The sequence below is a fragment of the Phocoena sinus genome, chromosome 8 (assembly GCF_008692025.1).
Source record: "Phocoena sinus isolate mPhoSin1 chromosome 8, mPhoSin1.pri, whole genome shotgun sequence".
Lineage (NCBI taxonomy): Eukaryota > Metazoa > Chordata > Mammalia > Artiodactyla > Phocoenidae > Phocoena > Phocoena sinus.
The window spans coordinates 14,988,244-15,014,520 of record NC_045770.1 but is presented as its reverse complement, the minus strand read 5'-3'; the positions used below and the strand labels follow the sequence as shown (position 1 = coordinate 15,014,520).

At 52.0% G+C, this 26,277-nt stretch overlaps 1 protein-coding gene across 1 annotated transcript in view; it reads right to left on the bottom strand.

The window, feature by feature from the left end:
• DSCAML1 (DS cell adhesion molecule like 1) overlaps positions 1–26,277 on the bottom strand; it is a 346,911-nt gene that overhangs the window by 11,652 nt on the left and 308,982 nt on the right. The window contains exons 17-23 of the mRNA XM_032640871.1: positions 24,208–24,448; positions 20,729–20,875; positions 18,241–18,396; positions 10,134–10,273; positions 4,002–4,155; positions 648–765; positions 104–267 (exon numbers count right to left, since the gene is read on the bottom strand). Coding sequence (XP_032496762.1) covers positions 104–267; positions 648–765; positions 4,002–4,155; positions 10,134–10,273; positions 18,241–18,396; positions 20,729–20,875; positions 24,208–24,448 — 1,120 coding nt within the window. The remainder of the gene's footprint in view (positions 1–103; positions 268–647; positions 766–4,001; positions 4,156–10,133; positions 10,274–18,240; positions 18,397–20,728; positions 20,876–24,207; positions 24,449–26,277) is intronic.

The window sequence follows — 26,277 nt, the reverse complement described above, 5'->3', positions numbered from 1 at the left end:
AGTGGCGGGTCTTCTTCTTCCTTTCGACAACCCTCTCTCTCACGCGATGGAATTCCTCCATCCCTGTCGGCACCGGAGCCCCGCCCGCCTCGCAGCGTCTCACCTTGCACCAGAAGGTTGACGATGATGGTGTCGAAGCCCCCAGTGTTGGTGGCTGTGCAGGTGTAGTAGCCCGAGTCCTCAGCCTTCACTGCACGCAGCAGCAAGGTGCCATTGGTGTGGATGAGCCAGTGCCCGTCCATGGACACGGGGATGGCCGAGTCTTCGCTGCGGGGGTGGGGGATGGGTTATAGCAGGCATCCCCTCCTCCGGGGGCCTCCCCCAGGTCTGCAGGCCATTGGAGCTGGGAGCAGTAGGGGGCTGGCTCGGGGACCCTGGATTCTTGGGCTGTTACTCAGTGCTTCCCAGGCATATCCAGGAATCTTGGCCTCTTCCATCACCCAGGGAAGGGAGATCCTTGGCAGCCAACAGAGGGGAGCCAGGGAGGTCAGGCGTGTGTGTGAGAGTGGTAGCCGTGTACCTGGCTGGGCCCCTGCAGACCTGGAGGTGACTGAGTCGCTGGAAGGGAGGGACATTGGTTCTCTTCATGGCTTTTCTGCTCTGCCCATCCCTGGGGGTCACCTATCCCTGCGGGGTTCTGCACACACCTGTCCTTGGTCCACTTCACAGCAGGGGCTGGGTCTCCCACTGAATTGCAAGGCAGCCGGACATCTCTCATCCAGGGTGTCGTCACAGTGCCCCCAAAGGATATGATCTTTGCTGGGGCTACAGGAAGGAAAGGACGAGAGACACCCCGCTTTTACCACCAGCACCGCACTGGCTCCCCTTTCTCAGGGCTCCTGAATTTACAGTTCAAGTCTTCTTTCCCCTACCTGACCACTGCCTTGGGCTTGGGGTGGGGGGAGAGTCCAGGAAATTTCAGATGCGAGTCATGGATACGACAAGCGTTTATCAAATACCTGTTTGGGCCAGGTATCACAGGAGGCTCTGAGGGGCCACAAAATGAATCAGATCTATTCCCTGGCCTCAAGTTGCTCGCCATCCAAGAGGGAGGCAGATACTTAAAAAAATCATTAGGGTGAAGAATACTATGGTAGGGGTAGAGACAAGTAACCCTAGGAGCAGAAAGGAGGAGGAATGAACTGTGGCAATGCAGTGGTGGTGGAGGCGAAGGCCAGGGGTGGCTTCTGGAATTGGCAGCTTTGACTTGAAACTTGAAGGCAAAGAAGGAATTCACCACACAGAGAAGGAAAGGCATGTCGGAAGGGGGAACGGCACCGAGTAGAGGCACGGGGGGCCTGAAACACACGATGGGTGGGAGGATCCTTTGGGGCGACCAAAGCCCAGGGTGAGTGAAAAGGGGGCAGCGGAGCCGGGGCCAGAGCGGTGAGCAGAGGCAGGAGGAGAGCGAGCAGGGCTCTGCTGGCACCTCAGGGAGGCTGGGCTTCCCCGTGAGGTCACGAGGAGGCTTACACGTAAGTAGTGGTATGTTCAAAGCAGAGTTTTAGATACATCCCTGGCTGCTTGCAGAGGATGGTTTGGTGGAGGTGATCTTTTTTTTTTTTTTTTTTTTGCGTTACGCGGGCCTCTCACTGTTGTGGCCTCTCCCGCTGCGGAGCACAGGCTCCGGACGCGCAGGCTCAGCCGCTCCGTGGCATGTGGGATCTTCCGGACTGGAGCACGAACCCGTGTCCCGTGTCCCCTGCATCGGTAGGCGGACTCTCAACCACCGCGCCACCAGGGAAGCCCATGGTGGAGGTGATCTTGCAGGATGAAGACCAGGGACAAGATGGTGGCTGGAGTGCAGGCGAGAGGTGATACCGGGTGGTGGAGAACAGACTAGGGGCTCAAGGGAAGACATGTCAAGACGTGAAGTCTCCCTAGTTTTGGGGAAGAGATAGAGGGGGAGGTGAGGGTGACTTCCAGGATCCCAGCTGGGCCAACCAGATGGGTGCTGGTGCCCTCGTGGAGTTGAGGCCCACAGGGGGAGGAGCAGGGTAGGTGGGAGAGACGGGAAGATTCTGCTCATGCTAAACCTGGGGGACGCCCACGGGGGTAGCTGGAAAGCAGGTGGATATAAATGCTTTGGAGCATGAGAGAGATGACTGGACCACACTGATGTGCACTCAGCAGCAGACTGACTGAGGTCACCAGGAGGGGGACTGCAGACTGACAGAGGAGTGGCAGAGCCCTGGGGTCCACAACCTGCAGGCGCAGAGGAGGAAGGCACGTCCCCGGGGACCCTGATGCACAGGCGGCATCACGAAAAGCAAAGGGAGGCAAAGATGCCAAGGGCCCAGCGAGAAGGTAGTTGTGTCAGGCACCTTGGAGATCTCCAGGCCCAGGGTTGAAAGTGTTAAATTAACCAAGCAACCACGCGCTTCGGGGGGCCACAGTCAGCCCCACTGAGCCACGGGACCCTTCTTGGGGAGAGGGAAGATGTAAGGTGGCTGAGGAAGCAGTGCTTAGAGGTTTGGGTGCAGGGAATGGAGGTTCCTCTCCTCTGAGGGCAGCTGCCTGGGGAGGACCGCCGGGGGCCAGAAAGACGTGGACTGGACAGAGGGGCCCAGTGAAGACAGCCTCCATCGCAGGCAGAGAGAAGTGTTGGGGGCCTCGGGGATGGCGCCAGGGGCTCTAGAGATCCCGTTCTAGACCCAGTTCTGCCCTGTGGCTGGGACTGGCTCCTGTCCCTCCACCTCCCAGGGCTGCTGTGAGGACAGAAGTGCATGATGTCCACATTCGAAGAAGTATGAAGCCCTCTGGGAACGTGTTCCATTTGATTTCCACAGGGGAAGGGCCCAGCCTTCAGCCAAGACACCCGGGCTCTCAGACCATGCTCTGGGCCAGCGCCAGCTGTCCTGGGAGGATCGGAGGCCCTGGGCCCCTTCCCTCTTGAAGGATACAAGTCCAGAAGAAGGGGTGAGTAGCCCCTCTGGGAGGAGGGGCCAGTGGAGGTTAGACACCTGAGGCCGTGTGGAAAGAGCCCTGACTTGGAGCCAGAAGAGCTAGCCCGCCACTCTCAGCTGTCTTTGCAGACCGTGCCACCCCGGCCTCAGAGTGTCCACTGGAAAATGGGATGACAGCCCCCATTGGCAGGGCAGCTGCAGGCCCTCCGTTCAGTGCCCGCTGACCCTGAGCCTGAGGCCAGGGAGGGCAGGCGCCTCTCGGGTCTCGGCCAAAGGAAGCTGGTCACCCCTGGAGGGCGGCTGGGCTGAGGCAGGCACCAACCACCCGAGCCCTGGTCCTGGGGCCCCAGGGCTACAGCGACAGGTGGCTGTGGGACGAGGGAGGGCCCAGGGAAGCCCAGGGTCAGAGTAGAGGCTGGAAGTCTCGGGCCTGTGTGGCTAAGTCCCATGCTCCAGGGTTAGCGCAGGGCAGGCGGCCCGGCAGCTCCGTGAGGTGGCCTCTGTCTCGATCTTGGGCTGAGGCCTCAGAACTGTCATTCCCTGTAAAGTGGGGGTACATGTGCCCCCATGCCACACTTATGCCCGGGCCAGGGGTTCAGTGGGGCACCAAGAATAGACCTGGTCTTATTCATCCTGCACGCCCCATCTAGCCCACAGTCTCCTTCGGCATGCCCCCTGTAAATGTCTGTTGGCTGAATGAACCACCGATCAGTGGGGTCACCCCTGCCTGAGGTGTCCTGGCTTTGGAAGGAGGGGGCCGTCTTGGCAGCTCTCTGCGCCGTGGAAGCAGTGTACCCCACCTCAGTCCCCTTTGGAGGAGCTGAGCTGGGCTGGAGTTGGGAGCTGGGGACCAGGGTACATTACGCCCAGCGCCCCTGGCTAGCGGTGCTGCCTCGAGCCTGTTGTGAGGCTTTCTGGGAGTCAGGGGGCAGCAGAGGCCCGGTCTTGGTGCGTGCAGGAGGGAGGCGGGCGGCCGGCCAGCCCCTTACAGCCAGGCCACCGACAGGGTGGAGGGAGGACATCCCCTCCCGGGGGAGAACCGAAATTCTAGGCGGGGGCGGCTTCTGCCCTCTGCCGCAGTCCCAGGCTGCTCACCCTTGCCAGCAGGCTCGATGGTCACCTTCTCGCTGCCGTTGCCCCGGCCGGCAGAGGTGACGGCAGCCACCCACAGCAGGTATTGCTGTCCTCGGTTTAGGTGGGCGATCCGGTAGAAGAGCTGCTCCGGACTCGTCTCATACTCGCTGGGAGCCTGTGGGGCAGAGGGCAGAGGCGAATGCATGCTAAGACCCAAGTCCCCTGGGCCTCCACCTCTGCCTCCAGCCTTGCTGGGGGCCCTAGGCTCGGAGGAGGTGATGGCCGGGTTGGGGGCCGGGGAGGCAGGATCCTGCCTAGTCTGCCCTTTCTGGTTTTGGAGCCACAGTGAACAGAGTTTGCCCTGGACTTGGCACGGGGCTCGGCCCTGGGAGCTGACGGGCCTGCTCTGGTGTGTTGCTGGGTCAGCCTCAGTTTACCTCTTGGACTGATCTAGGCGCTGGCCACTGTGGCTCCAGGCCAGGAAATGTGAGTGTTCTAAGTGAGAGATGGAGGAGAAGGGAGAAGCGGGGAGGGAGGGTCTCAGGAAAACCCTGAGTAAGGGGAGTCTCTGGGAAGAAGCTAAATTACTACATTTGCCTTATTAGGGCTGTAGACAGGCTCCCCCAGCCTGTCCCCACTCAGAGTCACCTCCCAGCCCTGCTGTCTAATTACTGCTCCTTCATTCCTCCCCACTCCCCCCCCACCTCTGGGGGAGGAAGGGGTGGGAGAGGGAACTAAGAAACCTTCAGGGGGCAGTACTTTATTAATGATGATTAGTGGTATAGATCACCATATATATATTTGTAGGTTATATAAATCTATTAAATTTTTTTAACCAAATGACAGTTTTGACAAGTTGCCAACAAAACAATATCGGATCCCAGTGGTTTTACCAGTTGCTTTGATGAAAAGATTACGTTGTCTTGGAAACCAGAGGCTCAGATATTGAAATGAATTTGAGAAGGAGCTTTTGATAAGCGCTAGTTTGCAGACCTCCTGTCAGCCCCTTCCCTGGTGCAGGCGGGATGGGGCTGACTTTCATTTTATTTTATTTTTTGGTCAGCTGTGGGGAAGGGAAAGCAGGACAGCACCAGGGCCTCTTTGACATCAGGGAGGAAGTCTAGGGAGGGGGAGCAGCCCCGGAACAGATGGGGGACCCCCAAGGCCAGAGGGAGCTAATAATTAGTTATCTCTGCAGTCACGGGATCCTGCACACACACGCCTACATGCACACGCTCACACGCACGCGGACATGTAGACACATTCACGCACGTGCTGAGGGACAGACCTCCAGACAGATATGGGGTCACAGAAGGACATTCTCTGTCCGCCATGGGAGGGCTGAGGGGCCCAGTGACTTATAATAGGAGAAAACATCCTTTTTGGCCCCAGACTGTCTGCAGGGAGATGCTCGGGAGAAGGTACAGGCATCCCCACAACACACACAGAGCTCCCTGGCAAACTCCTCCTCCTGCCTCCCCTGTGGAGATCTGGCCTTGAATCCAGGAGGTCCCTGAAAGCCACCCTGAGCCCTAGTAGTTGGGAATTCCTCTCAGGCTGCAGCACTAGGGGACCGTGTGGGTATCTGCAGGTCATATCTGAGCACGAGGCAGGGCAGGGCAGTGGCTTTGATACCTGCTTGCCTCACTTGCTATATGATCCACAGTGTCTCCCATGGTTTCTGGGGCCTCAGTGTTCTCTCCTACTCACTGAGAAAGCAATACAGCTCAGCCTACCCTGTGTGGTTACAGTGAGGCACATATGAGGCAAGGGGTGTGCAAGTCTTTTGTAAAAGGGGAAATGGTCTTCTCCTGGCACATTTTTCTGTGAGGGTGGAGGTGTGTGTGTGTATGTATGTGTAGAGAAAAGTTGAGTGTACTTGCTTGTGTGTGTCAGTGTGTACCTGAATGTACATTTGTGTCTACACAGGGCAGGAATGCTTTGGCTTCCCCCTGAAGGCATTAGCATATTACCCAGATCCTGGGTGCCTTCTTTTAACCTGGATTCCCCAAGAATGTCCTGAAATCACTTTCAGAAATACACAACTCTCCTCCCAAATAAAGTCCCAGTGAATCAAAGGTTAAAAAAAGGTAAAACTATGAAAGAAGAAACTATAGATTAATATTTATCTGTCCTAATAACAAAAATAAAGGCAAAAATCAAAAATGAAAATGATTTATAAATTTAAATTATACAAAAAGAAAACCTATGGTATAATAAAAACTAGAATCAAAGGCAAGCAAATACTTGAAACATATATGATCAAAAATGGTTATTATCCTTAATATGTAAAGAGCACTTACAAATCAATAAGAAAACCACGATACACCCAAATAAAAAATGGACAAAGGATATGAATTGACAATTACCCAAAGATGAAAAAAACTGCCAGAAAACACATAGCACTAATCAACCTAACTAGTAATCCAAGAAATATAACTTAAAACAAGACCTCTTTTTATAAAAATCCCAACTGTCAAAAAAAGAAAAATATATAACACCTTGGATTAGTATGGGCACAAGGAAGAAGTATATACTACTTATAATGCTGTATAAGAAGTATAAATTGGTGCAAAATTTCTGAAGAGTAATTTGCAAACGTGTATGCAAACCTTAAGAATATTCATACTCTTTGTGACCCAGGAATTCCTATAGAAATTTAACCTAAGAAAAAAATAAAACGTGTACATAAAAACTTTTATGAAGAACTCTCAATGAAACATTATAATGGTGAAAAATTAAAAACATTAAATATAGAATAATTGGGGGACTGGCTAAATAGATTATGTACATACAGATAATATTTTAAAAGAATGCTTGATGTCATGGGAATTCCCTGGTGGTAAAGTGGTTAGGATCTGCGTTCTCACTGCCAAGGGCCTGGGTTCAATCCCTGGTCGGGGAACTAAAATCCCACAAGCCATGTGGTGCAGCCAAAAAAAAAAAAGAATATTCGATGGTGTGGGAAAGTCCCTTCATATGTTACATGAAAAATGCAGATTATATCACATTGTGTAAAATTTTATTTTAATTTTGTAAAAAAACCAAAACAAAACCATGGTATACATACAGATCAAAGACTGTTAGATTATACACCAAAATGTTGCCAACGTTTATCTCTAGGGAATGAGAGTAGAAGTAATTTTTACTTTCCTCTCTATATTTTATATATTTACAGAATTTTCTACAATAAAATTGTATTATTTTGATAATCAGAGAAAAATTAAATTGTATTAAATTGTTTGGTAAAATTTCTAACAGGACTCAATGCAGCCCTGGCCAGCCCTAGGGTGTAATTCCTGGGATCCTGCACCATATGTAGTTTCCCGCATCTATTCCGAGGATTCCGCACACACAAGTTCATACACTCCAGTATGTACACACACAGACTCACGTGCATTTGCCTCTCACCCCACACTCACTCCCACAGTCTTGCACCATCACACGTCCACGAGTGTGCCCTCACTCTTGGAGCTCTTTCATAAATGAACTTGTGATGCAGTTGTTTGGAATCTGGAATATATTTCTGCAAAGCAATCATATTACACAATCACACGTGGTGGTTAGGTCCCCTGGTCCCTCGTTCGGCCCAGTCCCTGCCTTGCAACATGGCTGAACTGCAGTTCTCATCACACTAGCACACCTGCCCCACCCCCCATGTGACAATGTCTGATGGGAAATCTCCCCAGGAGAGAGGAGGTTCCTCCATGCTCGGGGCATGAAGAGGAAGGAGGGAGGGTCCCCACGTCTCCAGCAGCAGGAGGAGGGCATGGGGACCAGGCACTCTGCTCCAGAGCCTGGGACATGTGTCCCCAGCCAGTTGACTGGGCATCCTGGAGCCTGAGTTAATGAGGAGGCTGCGTTTCCAGATACCAATCCCTTTGAAAGACTTCATTATCAGAGGAAGTAATGACCATACAAACCCAAGCTGGAGAATGAGTTCCCACCCTCTCACCAATTTATGAAGGGAAACTTGCCCAACGTCTAAGGCTTTACAATTGCCAGGCTGCTAGCAATTCATTCATCAAACACGTATTCTGTGACGATGATGTTCCAGGCACCATGTTCCACAGCTGGGGACCCAAAGATGAATGGATAGATGCTGCCCTCGTCCTCACAGGGCCCCTCAGACCAGTGCGGGAGACAGGTGAGTGAGCAGCTGCCAGCGAATGCATTCAGCGTGTGCTAGAGGATGAAGAACACGCCACGGGCGGTAGGATCAGCGGGGGCAGAGGGCTGGGGGGTGAAAGGCAGAGCGGCTGTCCAGACGGTGACAAGCCGAGTGTAACAAGAGCCTAGGACGTGTGTGCGTGGGAGGGGCAGGAGGAGGGGGCAAAAGGGGCAGAAGACGTGGCTGAAGATGTTGATTGGAAAATTGGTACAACCCCCCAACAGTGGCAGGGTGTTCTCAACCTAACACCTGCAGACCCCGTGATCCAGCAGTTCCTCTCATAGGGCCAACAGGAACGCATACACTAGAGCACCAAGAGACACGGACAAGAGTTTTCACAGCAGCACCATCTGTAATAGCTCCAAACGGAAAACTACCCAAATGCCTATCAACGGATAACACAATGGATAAATAAATTGTGATACACACACGTAATTGAAAACTATACAGAAATGACAGTGAGTGACCTCTAACCACACAGAACAATATGGATGAAATTCACCAACTCAAAATAATGTTGGGTCAAAGAAGCTAGGCAAATGGTGTGTGTGTGTGTGTGTGTGTGTGTGTGTGTGTGTGTGTGTGTGTGTGTGTAATATAAAGTACAAAAAGAGGCAATGCTACTCTGAAGTCAGGATGGTGGTTACGCCTGCAGGGGGAGGGTGGTGACCTTCTGGGGTGTTGTCCTGTTCCCTGCTCTGGGAATCCCCCCTTCTGCATACTTGGATGTGTGAAAATTCATGGAGTTGTATAGTCATCATATATGTACTTTTCTGCATGTGACGTAGTGGCTGTGAGGATGGAGAGGAGGGGACGGAGTCATTGCAAAGACATTTCTGGGCTCTCCCTCTGGTAATAGAACTCTGGCCTCACTGGTGAGGCACGGGGCCACCTACGGCTCAGAGGGTAATTCAGAGAGACCACAGGAAAGCAGAGAACAGAGGATGAGATGATGACACAGTTACCGAGCAATTTCAGGGCAGCTTTCCGGGCTGCCGGAAGCTCATCTGCAGGTGCTGGGGCTGCTGTCACATCACAAGTTGCTGATGGAGGGAGAAGCTGGCCTCCTTCTGCTCCCTGCTCTCCCCGGTCCTGACCACATCCCTTGATAGTACTCACACCTCCCCCCCAGGGAGCACCCCTCTGCTTTTCTCACTAGACTGAGAGCGCCCCAAGGGCAGGTGTCTTTGCACCTGCTCTTGTAACTATAAGAGGTGTGCCCCAGAGCAGTCACCCAGCAGAACTCTGGTTGAGTGGCTGGAGATAAGGAAAGAGGCAGAGGGAAGGATGCCTATTATGGGATAGGGATGCATATCCCGCAGCACCTGCCCTCATCCTCTCCTCCCTCTTAGCAGCTCTCAATAGAGGGCAGGGGTTAGATCCCCTGCATTGTGCCCCAGCCTGGGGGCTGCCCACTTTGCTCCCAGGTTTAGGCAGATAGAGCTATCTCTCAGTCCTCTCCCCTAGGCTAGGCCCAGACCCTGGCCCAGAGAGAGATGCCCTTGCCTTCCCCCATCTTCTCCTCTCTCTTCAACTGGCGCCATGCTGAGGGGGCCACTCAGGGTAGAGCTCCAGCAGCCCTCCAAGCCAGGACTGATCATACTGGAAAGTTGATTCATTTCCAAAGGCCGTGGGCCAGCGAGTCCCCAGTCCAGAGCTCTGGGATCTGCTAGGAGCTTCCTTGGTCAGCCAGACCAGAAGAGTCGAGGCCCTGTCCTCCCACCTGCTTGAACGTGACCCCTGACTCAAAGGAGCTTCCAGGGCTTGTGATAATCTTGCAGCCCCTGGAACAGAGGACTGACCCAAGATGGACTCGGGTAAGGCTTTAGCCACTCTTGGGTGACCAGTGCCCATACTTATCCATGAATCCAAGAAGAAGCACAGATATAAGCAGCCCCAGGGTTTGGCTCAGAAGCCAGCTGATCTACAGGTACTTTCTCTTTCTCCTGTCCTGCTCATCATTTGGCCCTGGGCCCACTTACCGGCTGGCCAGACCCGGGGCTGAAGCAGAAGATGGTGTACTTGCGGATCACCCCGTTGGGCTTGGTTGGGGGGAGCCATGACACAACCACACTGCTAGCGGATGAAGGGACAGCTTTGATGCCAGCGGGGGGACCTGGAACTGAGCAGGGGAAGGTCGGGTCAGTTTAGAGAAAGGAGGAGCAAAGCCTTTGGGAAAGAATGACAGGGTGGGGAGAGTGAGGCAGATCAATCTGGGAGCGCTTCCTGAAGGAGGCATCTCTGAGCTGTGGTTTAAAGGAGGAGGGTCTAGCATGGCAAACAGGTGGTGATTATTAGGGGCTTGTAACAAAGTCTCTGAGATGGAAGCACTGGGAGTGGCCAGTTTCAGAACTGTTTGGCCAGAACCAAGGACTTAAGATACACAAGAAAGAAACAGAACCCATAAGGAATTCATCTTGATCCCAATGACCCTAATCTGATCCCCACCCCAATGCTCTACTAACGAAGCTTGCACTTAAGCCAAACAAATATACAGGTCAATTTGCTTTTTGCCCTGTGAGCTCCTTGAGGCTGGGGACTCTAGAGACTCACAGAGCAGGCCTCCTTCCGAGGGTCAAGGGTCAGTGGTCAGCCAGTGGGTGACTGTGTTTCCTGCCATGTGCTCAGGGCACTGCCCTTGGGGGGCTGGCTAGGCCCTTTCTCTTTTCAGGAGGGAAAGTCTACTTTAGAATTGGATGAGAAATCCATCCTAAGTGGATCCAATCTGTATGGATTCTGACCTCCCCTTGCTCCCATGTCTGAGCCTGCCTGGCCTGGCTGGGACCCCAGGGCTCTGCCTGGGAGACTGGAAGCATCCTGTTTGCAGCCCACAGTCTCCTTCTTCGTCTTTCCCTTGTATTGTTGTGACTTGTCTTCCCTCCTGGGAGCTTTTATGCTCCTTTGAAGATTGTGATGGTATCCTATTCAACTTATTTTAACCTTTCTGAGCCTCAGTTTCCCCATCTATAGGGACATAACAACCACATTAAAGGTCTGTAGTGAGAATTAGTGCTAATTAAAATAATTAGGCATGGTGCCTAACACACAGAAGACACTCAATAGATTGTAACAACTAGTATTTTTGCATTCCCTCGCGTGACTCTCAGCTTTTAGCACCTACTTCAATTTTTTAAAGCTAATACGTGGTCAACAATTCTAGGTTAAATAAAATAATTAAAAACAGCATCATCATCCATCCGGAGACCTGAACCCAGAAGCTCGCAATCATCCTTAACTCTGTCCTTTCTCACTGCTATAGCCTTGCCATTTACCTCTGTTAGGGGTCTCTGCAGTTTCGGGATGCAAGGGGGTCTGTGGATGGCTACTGGGGCAATTTGCAGTGTTCAAATCTTCTCTGTCGTTGCATACTTTTTTTTTCTTATCAGTTATTGAGAGAAATATGTTGAAATCTCCCACTACGATTATAGATTTATCTATTTATCCCAACACTACAGGTAGTGCTGTTGGTTTTTGTTTTATATATTTCAAGGTTATTAAGTTCATAAAAATTTAGAACTGCTTTGTTTGCCTAGTAAATTAAGTCTTTTACCATAACAAAGTGTCCTTCTAAGAATTAGTTTTTGCCTTAAAGCATACTATGTTTCATATTAATATTCCGGTTTTCTCTTAGTTTTGCATGGTATGTCTATCTTTTTCCATCTTTTCTTGCTTAACTTTTCTACACCATTATGTTTTAGATGTCTCCTATAAACAGCACATATTTGGGTTTTGTTTCATTGCTAGCCAATCTGGCAATCTTTATCTGTTAACTGGAGAATTTAGTCAATTTACCTTTAATGCTATTACTGATATATTTGGGTTTAAATATCCCATCTTACTAAATACTTTCTATTTGTCTCACCTGTTGTTTTCTCCTTTGTGCCTTCTTTTGGATTGAGTATTAAAAATACTCTATTTCCCCCTCTCTGTTAGTTTTACAGTCTTTAATTACTTTTAGATTACAATGTGAATCTTTGCCTTACCAAAGTCTAACATTATTAATTGGCACTTTTCTTCTCAGACAATGCAAGGACTTAGAACTTGCATTTACCTTCTCTCAATTTACATGTCATTGTTGTATATTTTAATTCTGTATATATTTTAGATCCCCCTTCAAGATGATGACATGATCACCATTTTACGCAATCAATATCGATTTTGATTTACCCATATGTTCACTGTTAATTGCTCTTCTTTCCTTCCTACATCACTGAGTTTCCACCTGGGATCATTTTCCTTCTAGTGAAAGAATACCCTTTAGTATTTCTTCCAGGGCAGGTAGGTTGATGATAAATTCAGTTTTTTTTTTTTTTGGTCTGAAAATGTCTATTTCATCTTAATCTTGAAAAATATTTTTGCTAGGTATAAAAATCACAGGTTGATAACTATTTTTTCATACGTACTTTAAATATACCATTGTATTGTTTTCTGGCTTCCATTGTTTCTGATAAGTTAGCTGACAATCTAATTTTTGCTCCTTTGAAGTTAAGTGGTCTTTTTTTCCTCCGGTTGCTTTTAAGATTTTTCTCTTTGTGTTTGTTTTTTAGCAGCTCTATTATGATAAGCCTGGGTGTGGATTTCTTTAAGTTATTGCCTGTGAGGGTTGTAGAGCTTCGTGCATTTGGGCTTGATGTCTTTCACAGCTTTGAAAAGTTTTCAGACATTTTATCTTCTGCTCCATTCTCTTTCTCCTCTTCTTTGGGATATCTTCTCACATCTTCTATGTCCTTGATATTCAGAATGTGGTCCATGGATCAGCAGCAGTGTCACCTGGGAGCATGTTAGAAATGCAAAATCTCAGGTTCCACCCTAGATCTACTAAATCAGAATTTGAATTTTAACATGATCCCCAAGTGATTTGTATGCACAGTAAAGTTTGAAAATCACTGCTCTATATCTCTTATTTGCTCTTTTATTTTCCATTCTCTTATTTGCTCTTTTATTTTCCATTCATTTGTCTTTATAACATCAGAAGATATTATCTTCTGACCTATCTTCCAGCTCACTATTTATCTCTTTGGCTGTGACTAATTTGTTGTTAAACCCATCTAGTGAGTTCTTAATTTCAGTTATTAATAGTTTTTTTTTTTTTATGAGGAGTTAGGGGCTCTGGTTTAATTCTGTTCTGCTCTGTTGTTCCTCCAACACCTCTGTTTTATTAGGTATAGTTTGTTCTCTTGTATGCTTTTTTTTTTTTTAGATGTTGGGGGTAGCAGTTTATTAATTTATTTTATTTATTTTTGCTGTGTTGGGTCTTCGTTTCTGTGCCAGGGCTTTCTCTAGTTGTGGCAAGCGGGGGCCATTCTTCATCACGGTGCGTGGGCCTCTCACTATCGTGGCCTCTCTTGTTGCGGAGCACAGGCTCCAGACGCGCAGGCTCAGTAGTTGTGGCTCACGGGCCTAGCTGCTCCGCGGCATGTGGGATCCTCCCACACCAGGGCTCAAACCCGTGTCCCCTGCATTAGCAGGCAGATTCTCAACCACTGCGCCACCAGGGAAGCCCTTCAGTTATTAATAGTTTTTATTTCTAGATTTTCCATTTGATAGCTTCCAATACTCTTAAAATTTCAATTGTTAAGAATAATTATTTTAAAGTCCATATTTGATAAAACCTATGTTTGGAACTCTTGTGGACCTATTTGTCTTTTTTCTGATGGCTTTTGTTCACATTGTCACCATTATTTTTTACTGTATGCCAGACACATTATTTGCAAAATTGCTTGTGGAAATAATTTGAGGTCTCAGGTGATGTAATCTTCCTAAAGAGAGAATTCATGTTCGCTTCTGACAGGCACCTGCAATCTGGGGCACTAGCAACCTGAGGTCACCTCAATCTAATTTCTAGGACTGAGATGATTTGAGGCTGAGCTACTTTTGGTCCCCCCCCCCTTTTTTTTTTGTGGTACGCAGGCCTCTCACTGTTGTGGCCTCTCCCGTTGCGGAGCACAGGCTCCGGACGCGCAGGCTCAGCGGCCATGGCTCACGGGCCCAGCCGCTCCACGGCATGTGGGATCTTCTCGGACTGGGGCACGAACCCGTGTCCCCTGCATCGGCAGGTGGACTCTCAACCACTGCGCCACCGGGGAAGCCCTTTGTGGTCCACTTTTAATCTTAGAGTTCTACCCTTCATGGTCTCAACTCAAAGTAGGCAGGGGTGGGGGGTGAAGGGGATGGGAGGAGGGTTCACCAGACAGACCCACACACCCTAGCAGGCCCTGGCCTCCAATTAATGTCTTTCTAGTACTGCTTAGTTTCTCAGTCACTGCCTCCAGATTCAGCAAATGCCCCTGAGGGGAAGAGCTGTTCCAAATACCAGGCTCACCTCCTGGGCCTCCATTCTTCCTTGGATCCTGGCCCAGTAACTCTTTACTTTCCTGCCAGCTCTCTGATACCTTGAAGCAAGTAGTAAAAAATATTTTATTCATATTTCCTAGTGTCCCAGCAAGGAGGAGAGTGGGTTTGCGTTACCGCGTCTACCATTCCTGGAAGTGGAACTCCTCTGATATGTTTTCCTAAACGTGTCCGTCCTCCTCCCTTCATCCTCACTGCTGCTGAACTAGCACACATCTTCCTCTTCTCTGTCTAGATGCCCACAGGTTCTAAGAGGCCTCTCTGACCCAAGTCCTTAATCCCCCATCCCCTTCGTGCAATCAATCCTCCATGCTTCTACAAGAGTTACCGGCCTAACATGCAGCTCTAGTTCAAGCCTCTTCCTCAGTTAAAGACCTTTAAAGTGGTCTAAAATCCAACCCAACTTTGCACTCCGAGGCCATGTAGCTAGGTCTGGTATTCACAGGGGAGACAAGCGGTAGGCAAGAGGTTTTGGAGCTCATGAACGGAGTGCAGCCAAGCCAGCCTGAAACCAGGCTCAGACTGAGAGATCTGGACTTAAGAAATGAGCTTGAATTGATATGTTTGCATTTTATCTTTTTTTTTTTTTTTTTTTTTTTTTTTTTTTTTTTTTTTTGCGGTACGCGGGCCTCTCACTGTTGTGGCCTCTCCCGTTGCGGAGCACAGGCTCCGGACGCGCAGGCTCAGCGGCCATGGCTCACGGGCCCAGCCGCTCCGCGGCATGTGGGATCCTCCCGGACCGGGGCACGAACCCGTGTCCCCTGCATCGGCAGGCGGACTCTCAACCACTGCGCCACCAGGGAAGCCCGCATTTTATCTTTTTATGTATCTTGGCTTTCTCTAAATTTTCTGGTAATTTTTTTCCTTTGGCAAAATGCAAATTCCTGAGGGGGAGTGGTAGTGGTGGGTACGGAGTCACAGAGTCTTCAGATTAGGGTATCTGTCCCATGGCGCAGCTGGAATTGGAATGTGGGTCTGTCTGCTTTCCAAGTCAGCTGAGTAACAACTGTGATGACTACCACCTACAAATGGGAGAATCTGGTGGGGCTGGAGCAGCACGGCTGGGGCGGGCATGGCTGTCCACCTGCCCCTCTGCTATCATTCCTTCCTATTCCTTGCAAACAGAGTCTCACTCTTGCTTGGGTCACCCACGCTCCTCCACCCTTCAGAGAAAGCTGTCTCCGTCACCTTCACCAGAGGAGTTATCAGGCTTAGAGTAAGTCAGCCATGATAATTCCCTTCTCCTTTCAGTGACTAGCTTCACTGGAGGCATATTGCCCCACTGTGGCCGATGGGAAATGAGCATAAACCTGTTGAGGGGATTTCTGGGAAAGGTTTCTTTTACTCCCAAGAGAGGCCCATAGGAAGAGACTGCTTCTCTCATCCTGAACTCTGTCTTGTCTGGCGTGATGCCTGGAGCTGCAGCCATCTTGAAACCATGGGAGGAACAGCTGACAGGCTGAGGATCGCAGAGCAGAAAGATGGGAACCACTGAGTTAACCAACCCTGGAGCTGCCCTACTCAAGACTTCTTGTTATATATGATAATAAATACGCTTACTGCTAAAATCAACCAAAGGCTTCCTAACCGATACAAGTGGTATGATGGAAAGTATAGAGGCTAGGGAGGCAAGAAAGCCTTGATTTGCCACCCATTGGCTTTGTGACCTTCAGCAAGTTGCCTTAGCTCTCTAGGACTCTGTTTTCTCATCTCTAAAATGGAAAGAATACCTATGCTATAGGGCTATTGGAAGGTTAAATCATGCTTATGATGGCACGTCACACACATGTCAAGTTATGACCACTGTTCTGGATGAGACCTCATCTGACAGCAGGCTCCTTTTAGCTTAGGCTTCCCTCAAGGGCACCTGGGTCCATCAGAAGCAGTCATTTCATTGTCAGCTCTTGGCAGACATAAAGCAACTACCATTTGCTAGCACTTGACATTTTAGAAAGGATTCTATAGCTATGTTGTTTCTTACAACGTCTAGAGGAGGCGCTGTCCCCATTTTATCATGAGGAAACTGAGGGTCAGAAAGGTTAAGTGACTTGCCCGTAAGTGGCAGGGCTGGGGCGCGCACGGCTGCTGTGTTTGCCAGTGTCCCTTCCACTCGGGGAAGCTGCTGCCTTAGGACCCGGCCCCTGCCTGTGCGTGTCCCTGTGTGTGGCTCCGTAGGCAGCTCAAGGGTAGGGGGTCGACAGCTCCTTGTAGGGAGGGATGGTGCTCTTAGACCTTTGGATACCCTTGTGGGGTCTTGCCTTGGTCAGTTAAACATGTGTAGGTGCTTACATCTCAGGCCTTGCATCAGAATGGGACGCAAAAAGTCTGGGGGTCTGGGTGGTTAATTTCTAGAGGCCAAGAAGGTGCCAGTGTGTGTGTGTGTGTGTGTGTGTGTGTGTGTGTGTGTGTGTGTGTGTGTGTCCTTGAGGCCCTGAGAGGGGCCAGGCGCTGAGCGCCATCTCCGTTCGGTCTCCACACAAGAGCAGATGGCTCTGCCTGGAGCTGCCCCAGGAAACCTCGATGGGGGGATTAATGACGGGAAAAGTAGGGCGGGCAGGTTGGTAAATATTTAATTGCTCAGAGCTTAAGTGGGGGAGGGGGATGATCTGATGGAAAGGGAGGGGCTTAGGGAGAGTAAGGAGCATTGATCTGAGCTGGTCCTGTCACCAAGTCACCAAGCGCGGGGCTGCACTGGGAACATCTCCATCATCACATTACAGCCGCTCCTTGTAACTCCTCTCACCCCTCCAGCTCCTTCTGCTAAAGTGTCTGGGTGGGGCCTAGACTGGGGGTCTCTGTATCCTCTGAAAAGCCCGAGGCTGCGTGGGAAGAAAGCCACTTCTTCCCTGGCTACCGCTTATTAAGCGCCCAGTGTGCGCAAGGCACTTAACACCAGCAGACTCTTCTTCCGATATAGCACCTGTCTCAGAAGGGTTAGAATCAACTCAGTGATGGGGTTCGGGGGCGGTGAGGAAGGGAGTGGAAGACGAGCTTGGAGCTGTGCATGGTCACACACAGCACCTCCTGGACCCGGCAAGGCCCCTGGAGGTGTGCAGCTCCAGCTCAGGCAGGAAGTCTGGCCCTTCTCCCAACCTGGCCCCTCCTGGGCTGACTCGGCTCCCAGCCTCCCCCATGTGACTCCATCACTCTCTCCTTGAGGTCTGGCTCCTTATCTCTGTTTTCTTCCGGTTCCACCCCCACGGAGAAGGGCTTTGAGATCACAGCTCCAAGTGGAAGCACATCCCATTCCCTCCCTGAGAGCCCCCTGCACACCAGAGTCCAGGGCCTGGCCCATTCTGGGGCCTCTGTGGGGTGATCGCCGAGTCTCTAACCTAGGATATGTGGGGTGATGCTCCCGTTTCCCCCAATCCCAACCACCTGTACCCAGAGGACACCAGGCTGAGCCCTGCAGGGGAGCAGATGCCATAAAGTATGCTCCTGGGGTGGGGGGGACAGGCTTTATCCGGCCTCTGACCCAGTGCGGCAGGGGGAGGGGTACGGTGGCTCGTAAGGTTATGCTCGAGTCTCGGAGCACCTCACCGCCACTTACAGTAAGCTGTGTTCTCCCAGAGCAGGGCCCCAGTGTCCTCAGAGTCACCCTTCAGCGAACCAAAGGGACAGGAGAAAGGACGGGGCTCTGCTCTCACCCTTCTCCTTGGGTGAGCAGCGGGGCGGCTGGAGGGCAGCGCTCAGCAGCAGGCCTGGGAGCTGCCACGCGGCCCGAGGCCAGGCACTCACCGTCCTCCTTGGTCTGGATGTAGAGCACACTGCTGCGCACGCCGTCCCCGGCCTGGGTGTAGGCCAGCACCTGCACGCTGTAGTTGGTGAACTTCTCCATGCCTCGCAGCTCCACCCTCTCCCGCGTGGTGGTGATGTTCTGCATCTCGCCCCACTCTGCCGGACACGAGCAGCCCTTGAGTGCGGTCCAGGCCGGCCAGGCCACGGTCCCCCAGCCGCCGCCCCTCCGCCGGGCTGGGCTCGGGGCCGGCCTGCTCCACGGGGCTCAGACCTTGACTCCATGGTGGTGGCGACTAGGGGGACCCTCCACCTCAAGTTCACGGGTGCGGATTTGGGGCACTGCTCCTGGACCACGTATCTCCCCAGGTGGCCCAACCAGGGTGAGCGACAAATGCCAGCTAGGCCTTGGCCTCTAGTCAACCTTACACCAAATTCAGCTTAATACTCTCCCCAGAGGACAGTCCCATCTCTCTAGCTCTCCAAGCCACATTCCCCTGTCTTCCACCCAAACCTCTCTCCATGTGAGGGACCCCAGGAGTGACTTGGACCTGGAGGGGAGCCTGGACCAGGCGGCCAGGCAGCAGCTGCTCCCCTTGGCTGCCCGGCCCCTCCTTGGGCTCTCGGCTCTCCCTAGGCAGTGGATCCACGGGGCATGACAGGCTGAGGGTGCCTCCCCTGCACCTGACCACTCCTGCACCAGCGCCCTGAACTCTCGAGAGGATATGGGGTCAATCCCCGTTAGCTTCTCCCCACCACTGAGGACACCCTCCCTGCAAAGAACCCGCACAGAGAACACGGGCGAGGCCGGTGGAAGGGCCAAGCCTTCCTCGGGCTCAGCGAGGACCTGTCGTCCTGGCTCTGCCAAGGAACGTGCTGTAGACTCTGAAGAAGGGCTTAGGGAGAGGGTCCCATGGGATGGTCAGGGCCTTAGGAGGAGGAAAGAGACAGACTCCTGAGCTCACAGCCCTACCCCTGGTACAACCGGCTTTTCAGAAAACAGCCCCAGACACCGGCTCGTAGAAGACTAGTGCCGGCAAACCTACCCTGGAGCCTCTCAGGGAGCTGGCACAGGCAAAGGCCCGGCAGAGGGCCCGGCCAGGGGTAGGCAGCAGTCAGCCAGATTCCAGAGGGTGAGGACGCCAGGCCCGGCCTGAGGGGACTCCAGGTCGGTGCAGAGGCCTGAGTGGTGGGACCTTCCTTTTTGGGAAGGTTAGAGACCAGGGTGGACCTGTCTAGGACTAGAGACAGAGAAAGACCCAGGAAGAGGGCGGCATGGCCATCAATCCACGTTGCCTCTGGAGACTAGAGAGGCTGATGCCTTCCTCACCTGAGGGCTGAGTGGGGAGCCACAGGCTTAGAAAAGTGGAAGCAAATTCTGGAAAATGAGGCCCCATCCCTGGCTCAGCACAGCTATGTGAGGCCATCTCATCGTATAAGGCCTTGGGAGACCTTCAGGTCTCTGTGTTTTGGGAGGAGATGATGGAGGTGTGGCAGGGAGAGACAACTACTGTCAGCAGGGCTTCTGGGCAGAGCAGAATCCAGGTCGGGATGGGGAGGGCCACTGCCACGGAGGGATGACCATGAGCTGGAGTCCCAAGTCCTCCAGGAGGGAAGGGAGGAGCCAGGGGACACGTGGCAAAAGGCTGAGGATCTGGGGAGGCAAACTCATTTCCATAGTTTGGGATGCTGGCTTGCAAGACTACAGACTTCCTGGTCACTGCAAGGGCTCTGTTACACCACTGGGCAGGGGCTTGGTGTGTCTGGGGCTACACAAGCCTGTCTGGACTACTGCATCCCAGGGGAAGGCAGGCACCCGAAGTGTCGGGCCATTGTCTTGTTTCTTCTCCTTCTGCCATTCCTATCCCCCCAGCTCCGCTGTGCACCCTTCTCCAGGTCCTGGGTGGCTCATCGGCACAGACCACATGCCTCGCTGTCTGTCTGGCTGAGGGGTGGCTCTCCCTGGGTTCTGGTGACCCTGCCGCTGTCTGTCTGGCTGAGGGGTGGCTCTCCCTGGGTTCTGGTGACCCTGCTTCCTCCTCTTGCCCCTTCAGTCCTAGGCGGTGACGGCTTCCTGCTTCGGCTAGTCCCAGGGGCCCCGTCCTCCCTCCAGACTCCTTGGAAAGCAGCGCCTTCATTAAAGTCTCCTCAATTGCCCTGTTTGAGCGCGCCACCTGTCCCCTGACTGACATGGCCACAAAGTCCTAATATCAACACATTCCATCAGAAAAGCAAATGTGCCTGTCTCGCCCCTCAAATCCCTGCCCAACCTACTGCTGTCCAGGAGCAGCTGGTGTCCGTCCCCACCAGGGAGATGACTATGTGTGCCCCACCCACCCTGGTCCCAGCTCTGACCCCAGGATGACAGGTATGGAGGAGGGGGTAGACTTCCACTCGACATCCCATGGAAGGTGCTCAGCTCTTAGTATGGATCTCCACCAACCCCGTGCCTCTCGTTCCACGAGCTGGCCACCACTCCCAGCAGACTCACCCCCATCAACGTAGAGTGACCAGAATATGACCCGATAGCCTTTGAGGACGCCGTTGAGGGTGCTGCGTGGAGGTTCTGACCAGGAGATGACGGCCACGTCGGAAGTTATGGACAGGGCTCGGACGTTCTCAGGGGGCTGGCTGGGCACTGCAGGGGCGGGGGGAGAGTTGAAAGGCCTGGTTAGGAAGGTACAGGACACACCCACGCGCAGGTGGGGCCCTGCTGCCCAGCCAGAGGAACTTTGGGTTACACAAGTGGGAGGCCCTCCTGATTCAACGAGCTGCAAGAGTTTTGGGCTGGTGACCGGGAAGTCAACCCAGTCTCCTTTCCTGGAGATTTGGGTGAATAGAGATCCTTACAGCTTGGTTCCTGGGCTCTGGGTGGCACATTCCTGGTTCTGGGTAAACACTGGGGGAAGAAGATGATGAACTCCAGGCGTGAGCCCCTGGAGATTCCCCAGTAGGCACCACAGCCCAGGGAGTCCACGTCCGCTGAACGTAACGGAACCTGGAAGACCAAGCCAGTGCTGGAGGGATCTGTAACTGATGCTCTTATCTGATGGCTGCCAGCCCTCTATGTCACCTGAGCTCGGGGTCTGAACCAAGGCCCCGCTCTAGGGACCCATGTGTCCTCACACCAAGCTGAAGGGAAGGAAAAGAAGAGGATTTGAAGCAACCCTGGGGCAAGGGGAGAAGAGGTTCTGCAGACACCTTTAGGACCTCTAGGATCATTACATTTTTGTCCCTTGTCCCTGCGTCTGAAGACACCAAAATGCCTTGGGTGATGGAAAACACTCTCTAAGACCAACTTGGGTGGTCTGCCCTGCCATTAACCCTCTCCATCTGAGATCTACCTTTGAGCTTAACCTAAGTCCCATCCCCTGCAGGTGGCCCTGCTGTATGATGATGATGAGAGACAGTGGTGACACCAGGCCGCAAAGAGCCACGTTGGCGAGTGACAACTTTGGTGGCACTTCCACTGGCTTCTGAGGGGCTGGGGGCAAATGGAAAGGCCGCGTCTGCTTTGCTCTGAGTGGGAGAAAGGAGGCACAGGCTGGATGGAAGGTAATTAGATCCCGTGGCCCCACAAGAGGCAACTCTAATTTTTATGAGCATTTAAATGATCATATATCACCCTAACGATCCTCTTTGAGAAGGATTATTGTTTCATATTACTTAGGTGTAAAAATACAAGCACCATGTAATTAGGGACCCAGTGTCATAAACTAATACAGATAGCCCGTTCAAACAAAATGAAGGTAATATAATTATGGAAGAGACACTATTGCTAAAGCAGGGGTCCTTGAATACCCCAGGAGGAGTGCTAATATTGCAAGGAAACGATCAGGATCTGACAGGCTAACGAGGGCCTTAATTAAGTATGAAAAACTGCTGAGCAAATGCTGCTGGAAACTTTCATCCCCTTCTCCTCCTTTGTTTGCAAAAGGACTCCACAGTCCATGCTGATCTCTCCCTGTTGGTAATCCCAGCACCCACCCCCCACTGCAGCCCCCCAAAGCAAGGGAGGTGGGGCTCTGATGGAGGCCTGGCTGTTTTCTGGGATGGCCCCAGTGGACGGAGTTTAGTGTTTGGTCAGGCGTGCTGGGTGGTCTCGGGGCAGCTGTTCCCCCTGGACACGACTTCCCTGAGCATCCTGCATCCACGTCACTTGGTCTTGCATCCAGCCCTGCCCCCAAGCAACAGGGTAACAATAGGGTGAAGTAGAAAGAGGGTGGGATTCAGGGTCAGGGCTGGATTTTGACCTGGACTCTTCTTCATTAGATGGGCAATTCTGCGCAGGTTCTTAACCTCCGTGAGCCTTGGCTCCTTTTATGGGTAATGACCTGGCTGTTAATGCTGCGGTTCTCACAGGTGCTCCCTACACCAGTGGCATCGGCATCACTTGGGAATTTATTAGAAATGCCCGTTTTAGGCCCCCACCTCAGACCTGCTGAAGCACAACCCTGGGGGAGGGCCCAGCAATCTGTTTACAGCCCTCTGACGTGCGCTCAGCTCTGAGAACCACTGTGTCAGAGCACTGCTTGGGGTTGGTACTGATGGTACTAAGAGGCGACAAGCTGATCTTCCTCAGTCCAGCCGGGCCGGTGGCCGGCATCATGAAAGGGAGGGAGATGATGGGGGGCCGGTGAGGCTTCGGGCTGGTGGAGGGGGTTGGGCAGCTGGTGGCAGTGTAGCCCAGGTGCTTCTCTGTACCTCTGTGTATTCTATGCACCTTTCCCTCTCTCTGTGTTCTCCCTTTTCCCCAGGGGCCCAGTGCTCTGGGGCTACTGACACCTGCTCCCTCTCAAAGCCTTGCTTGTGCCCCAGAGCAACTAAATGGAAATCTCTGGGGATGAAGCATCAGGATTTTTAAAACTCCCCAGATAATTCCAATTTGTAGCCACTTAACGTGTTTCTGACCTGATGCATCCTCCCTCCCAAGGATGTCTGCATTTTCAGAGAGAATGAGGCAGGGAGAGGGCATTGCTTAACAAAAGGATGGAATGCTTAACAAGAGGGTGGAATGCTGGGTATCATGATGGCCATGGGGTGATGTCATTATGTTACCGGGGCAGTCAGTTCCCTCCCTCTGCTGGGGGCGGGCTCAGACTTAGTGACAGCTTTTAATCTCACATCGTGGTTTTAGGCTGGAGCATCAAGAAGGAAGCTCTGTTTAATCTGCTCTTTGTGGGGCTGTGACCAGCCCGGCTCTATCTCTGGGGGGCATCAAGGGTCACATCTCCTCTCCCTTCCTGGCACAGGCTCAGATACCAGCTGGCTCTTCTCTGTGCTTGGAGAGCAGGCAGGCTCCTGCTGCCTTCTAACCCTCTCCCCCGTGAAACCGGGCCCCTTAATTCACTCATCAGAGTTGGAGTGCTCTCCAGTCCTCAAAGAATTCAGTTTTAAAAATCGGGCCCTAAATCCTCTGTCCATGGACCTTGGGATATCGTACCTCCACAGTCTCATCTCAGGTCCCTAAAACAGATGGTGGACAGATTCCAGCCCAGAAGTACAAAGGTAACGTGGCTCTTGCCCTTTTTCCAACCTGGAGGATGTAAGGGAGGAGAAACAGGACCCAGAGTACAGAGGAAAGAGCTTGGGGACAAAGATGGGTGAGGGGCCAGAACGAGGAAGGAGGAAAAGGTAGAGGGAGAAGCACAGACGGAGAGTCAGACAGGTACACAGACAGGCGCTCAGACAGGCCAATAGATCAATAGAGAGACCGATGGGCAGAGCATTAGCAAGCGATGGATAGAGAGCCAGCCAATGGATGGAGAGGCCCGGAGTGCTAAATGGACCAAGCATCCCTCGAGGACCCAATGGGTGAGAGGAGATGGAGGGATCCAGGGAGCCTGTGTGGACCACAGGACCATGACGGGGCTCAGGAGGAGGGAAGGGCCCCGAGCCCTCCCTGGCAGCCCTGGCTCTGCCCACAGCTGAGATCTATACCCGCTTGCTACCCTCTACTGGCGCCCTCACCATCCTCCAGGGTGGTGGCATTGATCTCGCTGGATGAGGGCCCCGTGCCAGCCCGATTGAAGGCCTGGACCACCACCCCATATTGGGCGAACTTCTTGAGGTTGTCCAGGGTGTAGACCTCGCTGTCTCCAGTGGCCTTCATCTCCACGATGCTGTACTGCCCATTGCTGCCAGGGCTGTTCTCTCTGTAGCCGATCTGGTAGCCCCGGATGACGCCGTTCTGCAGCTCCTTCTTGGGTGCCTGTGAGTATGGGGTGGGGTGGGGAGGAGACAGACACAGTGACATTCTTAGAGGATGCTCTTTTTTTAAAAAATAAATTATTTATTTATTATTTATTTTTGGCTGCATCGGGTCTTCGTTGCTGCCTGTGGGCTTTCTCTAGTTGCGGTGAGTGGGGGCTACTCTTCGTTGCGGTGCGCGGGCTTCTCATTGCGGTGGCTTCTCTTGTTGCGGAGCATGGGCTCTAGGTGCGCGGGTTCAGTAGTTGTGGCTCACAGGCTCCAGAGCGCAGGCTCAGTAGTTGTGGCACACGGGCTTAGTTGCTCCGTGGCATGTGGGATCCTCCCGGACCAGGGCTCGAACCTATGTCCCCTGCATTGGCAGGCGGACTCTCAACCACTGCGCCACCAGGGAAGCCCTGAGAAGATGCTCTTAAAACCAAAGTCGGATCATGTCACTCCCTTGCTTCCAAGCCTTCAAAGGCTCCCATCTCGCCCAGAGTCAAGGCCAAAGTCCTTACAATGGCTACAAAACCCTACATGATCTGACCCCACCCCCATGCCTCTTGGACCCGTCTCCTCTCCCCCATGCTTCCTATGCTCCCGCACACACCTCTCTGCTGTTCACACCAGGCACACTCCCATCCAGGGGAACACTCTTTCCTTGGATATCTACATGGCTCGCCTCCTCAACATTGCGGTGTCCTTGCTGAAATGCCGCCTTCTCAATGAGGCCTTCCTTAAGCTCTTCGTGTAAGAGTGCTCCCTGTCTTCTGTTTAGTGCTCCTTACCTTTCTTCCTGGTTTTATTTTTCTGCATGGCAGTAGTGTCATCTGACGTTCCATATAGTTTACTTATGTCTTTGACTATCTGTTCCCATTGGGATGTAAGTGCCGTGGGGATGAGGAGTGTTGCCTATTTTGTTCTCAGTGTCTAGAATGGTGCCTGGTGTGTAATAGGCCTTCAATACATATTTATTGAATAAATGAATGGGTGAATGAATGAATGAATAGGGATATCATTTGGCATGGGCTCAGGGGCCCGGGAGAAATGCAACAGCAGACAGAACGTAACCCGATGGAGAGGGAGGTAGGTAATTAGTTTGAATAAAAAGAGAGAGTCCCAGGCTTCCCTGGTGGTGCAGTGGTTGAGAGTCTGCCTGCCGATGCGGGGGACACGGGTTCGTGCCCCGGTCCAGGAGGATCCCACATGCTGCAGAACGGCTGGGCCCGTGAGCCATGGCCACTGAGCCTGCACGTCACGTCTGGAGCCTGTGCTCCGCAACAGGAGAGGCCACAACGGTGAGAGGCCCGCGTACTGCAAAAAAAAAAAAAAAAAAAAAAAAAAAAAAAGAGAGAGAGAGTCCCAAGATACCACTTCACACCCACTAGAATGGCTATTATCAAAAAATGAAAAATCACAACTGTTGGTGAGGATGTGGAGAAACTGGAACCCCTGTGCATTGCTGGTGGGAATGTAAAATGGTGCAGCCGCTGTGGAAAGCGGTTTGGTAGTTTCTCGAAAAGTTAAACATAGAATTACCCTATGATCCAGCAATTCCACTTCTGAGTATATACACAGAAGAATTGAAAGCAGGGATTTGAAGAGGTATTTCCACACCCATATGCATAGCTGCATTCTTCACAACAGCCAAAAGGCGGAAGCAACCCAAGTGTGCACAGATAAATGAATGGATAAACAGAATGTGGTCTATACATGCAACGGAATATTATTCAGCCTTAAAAAGGAATGTAATTCTGATATATGCTACAGCATAGATGAACCTTGAAAATATGTTAAGTGAAATAAGCCAGACGCAAAAGGACAAATATCGTATGATGCTCCTCTGAG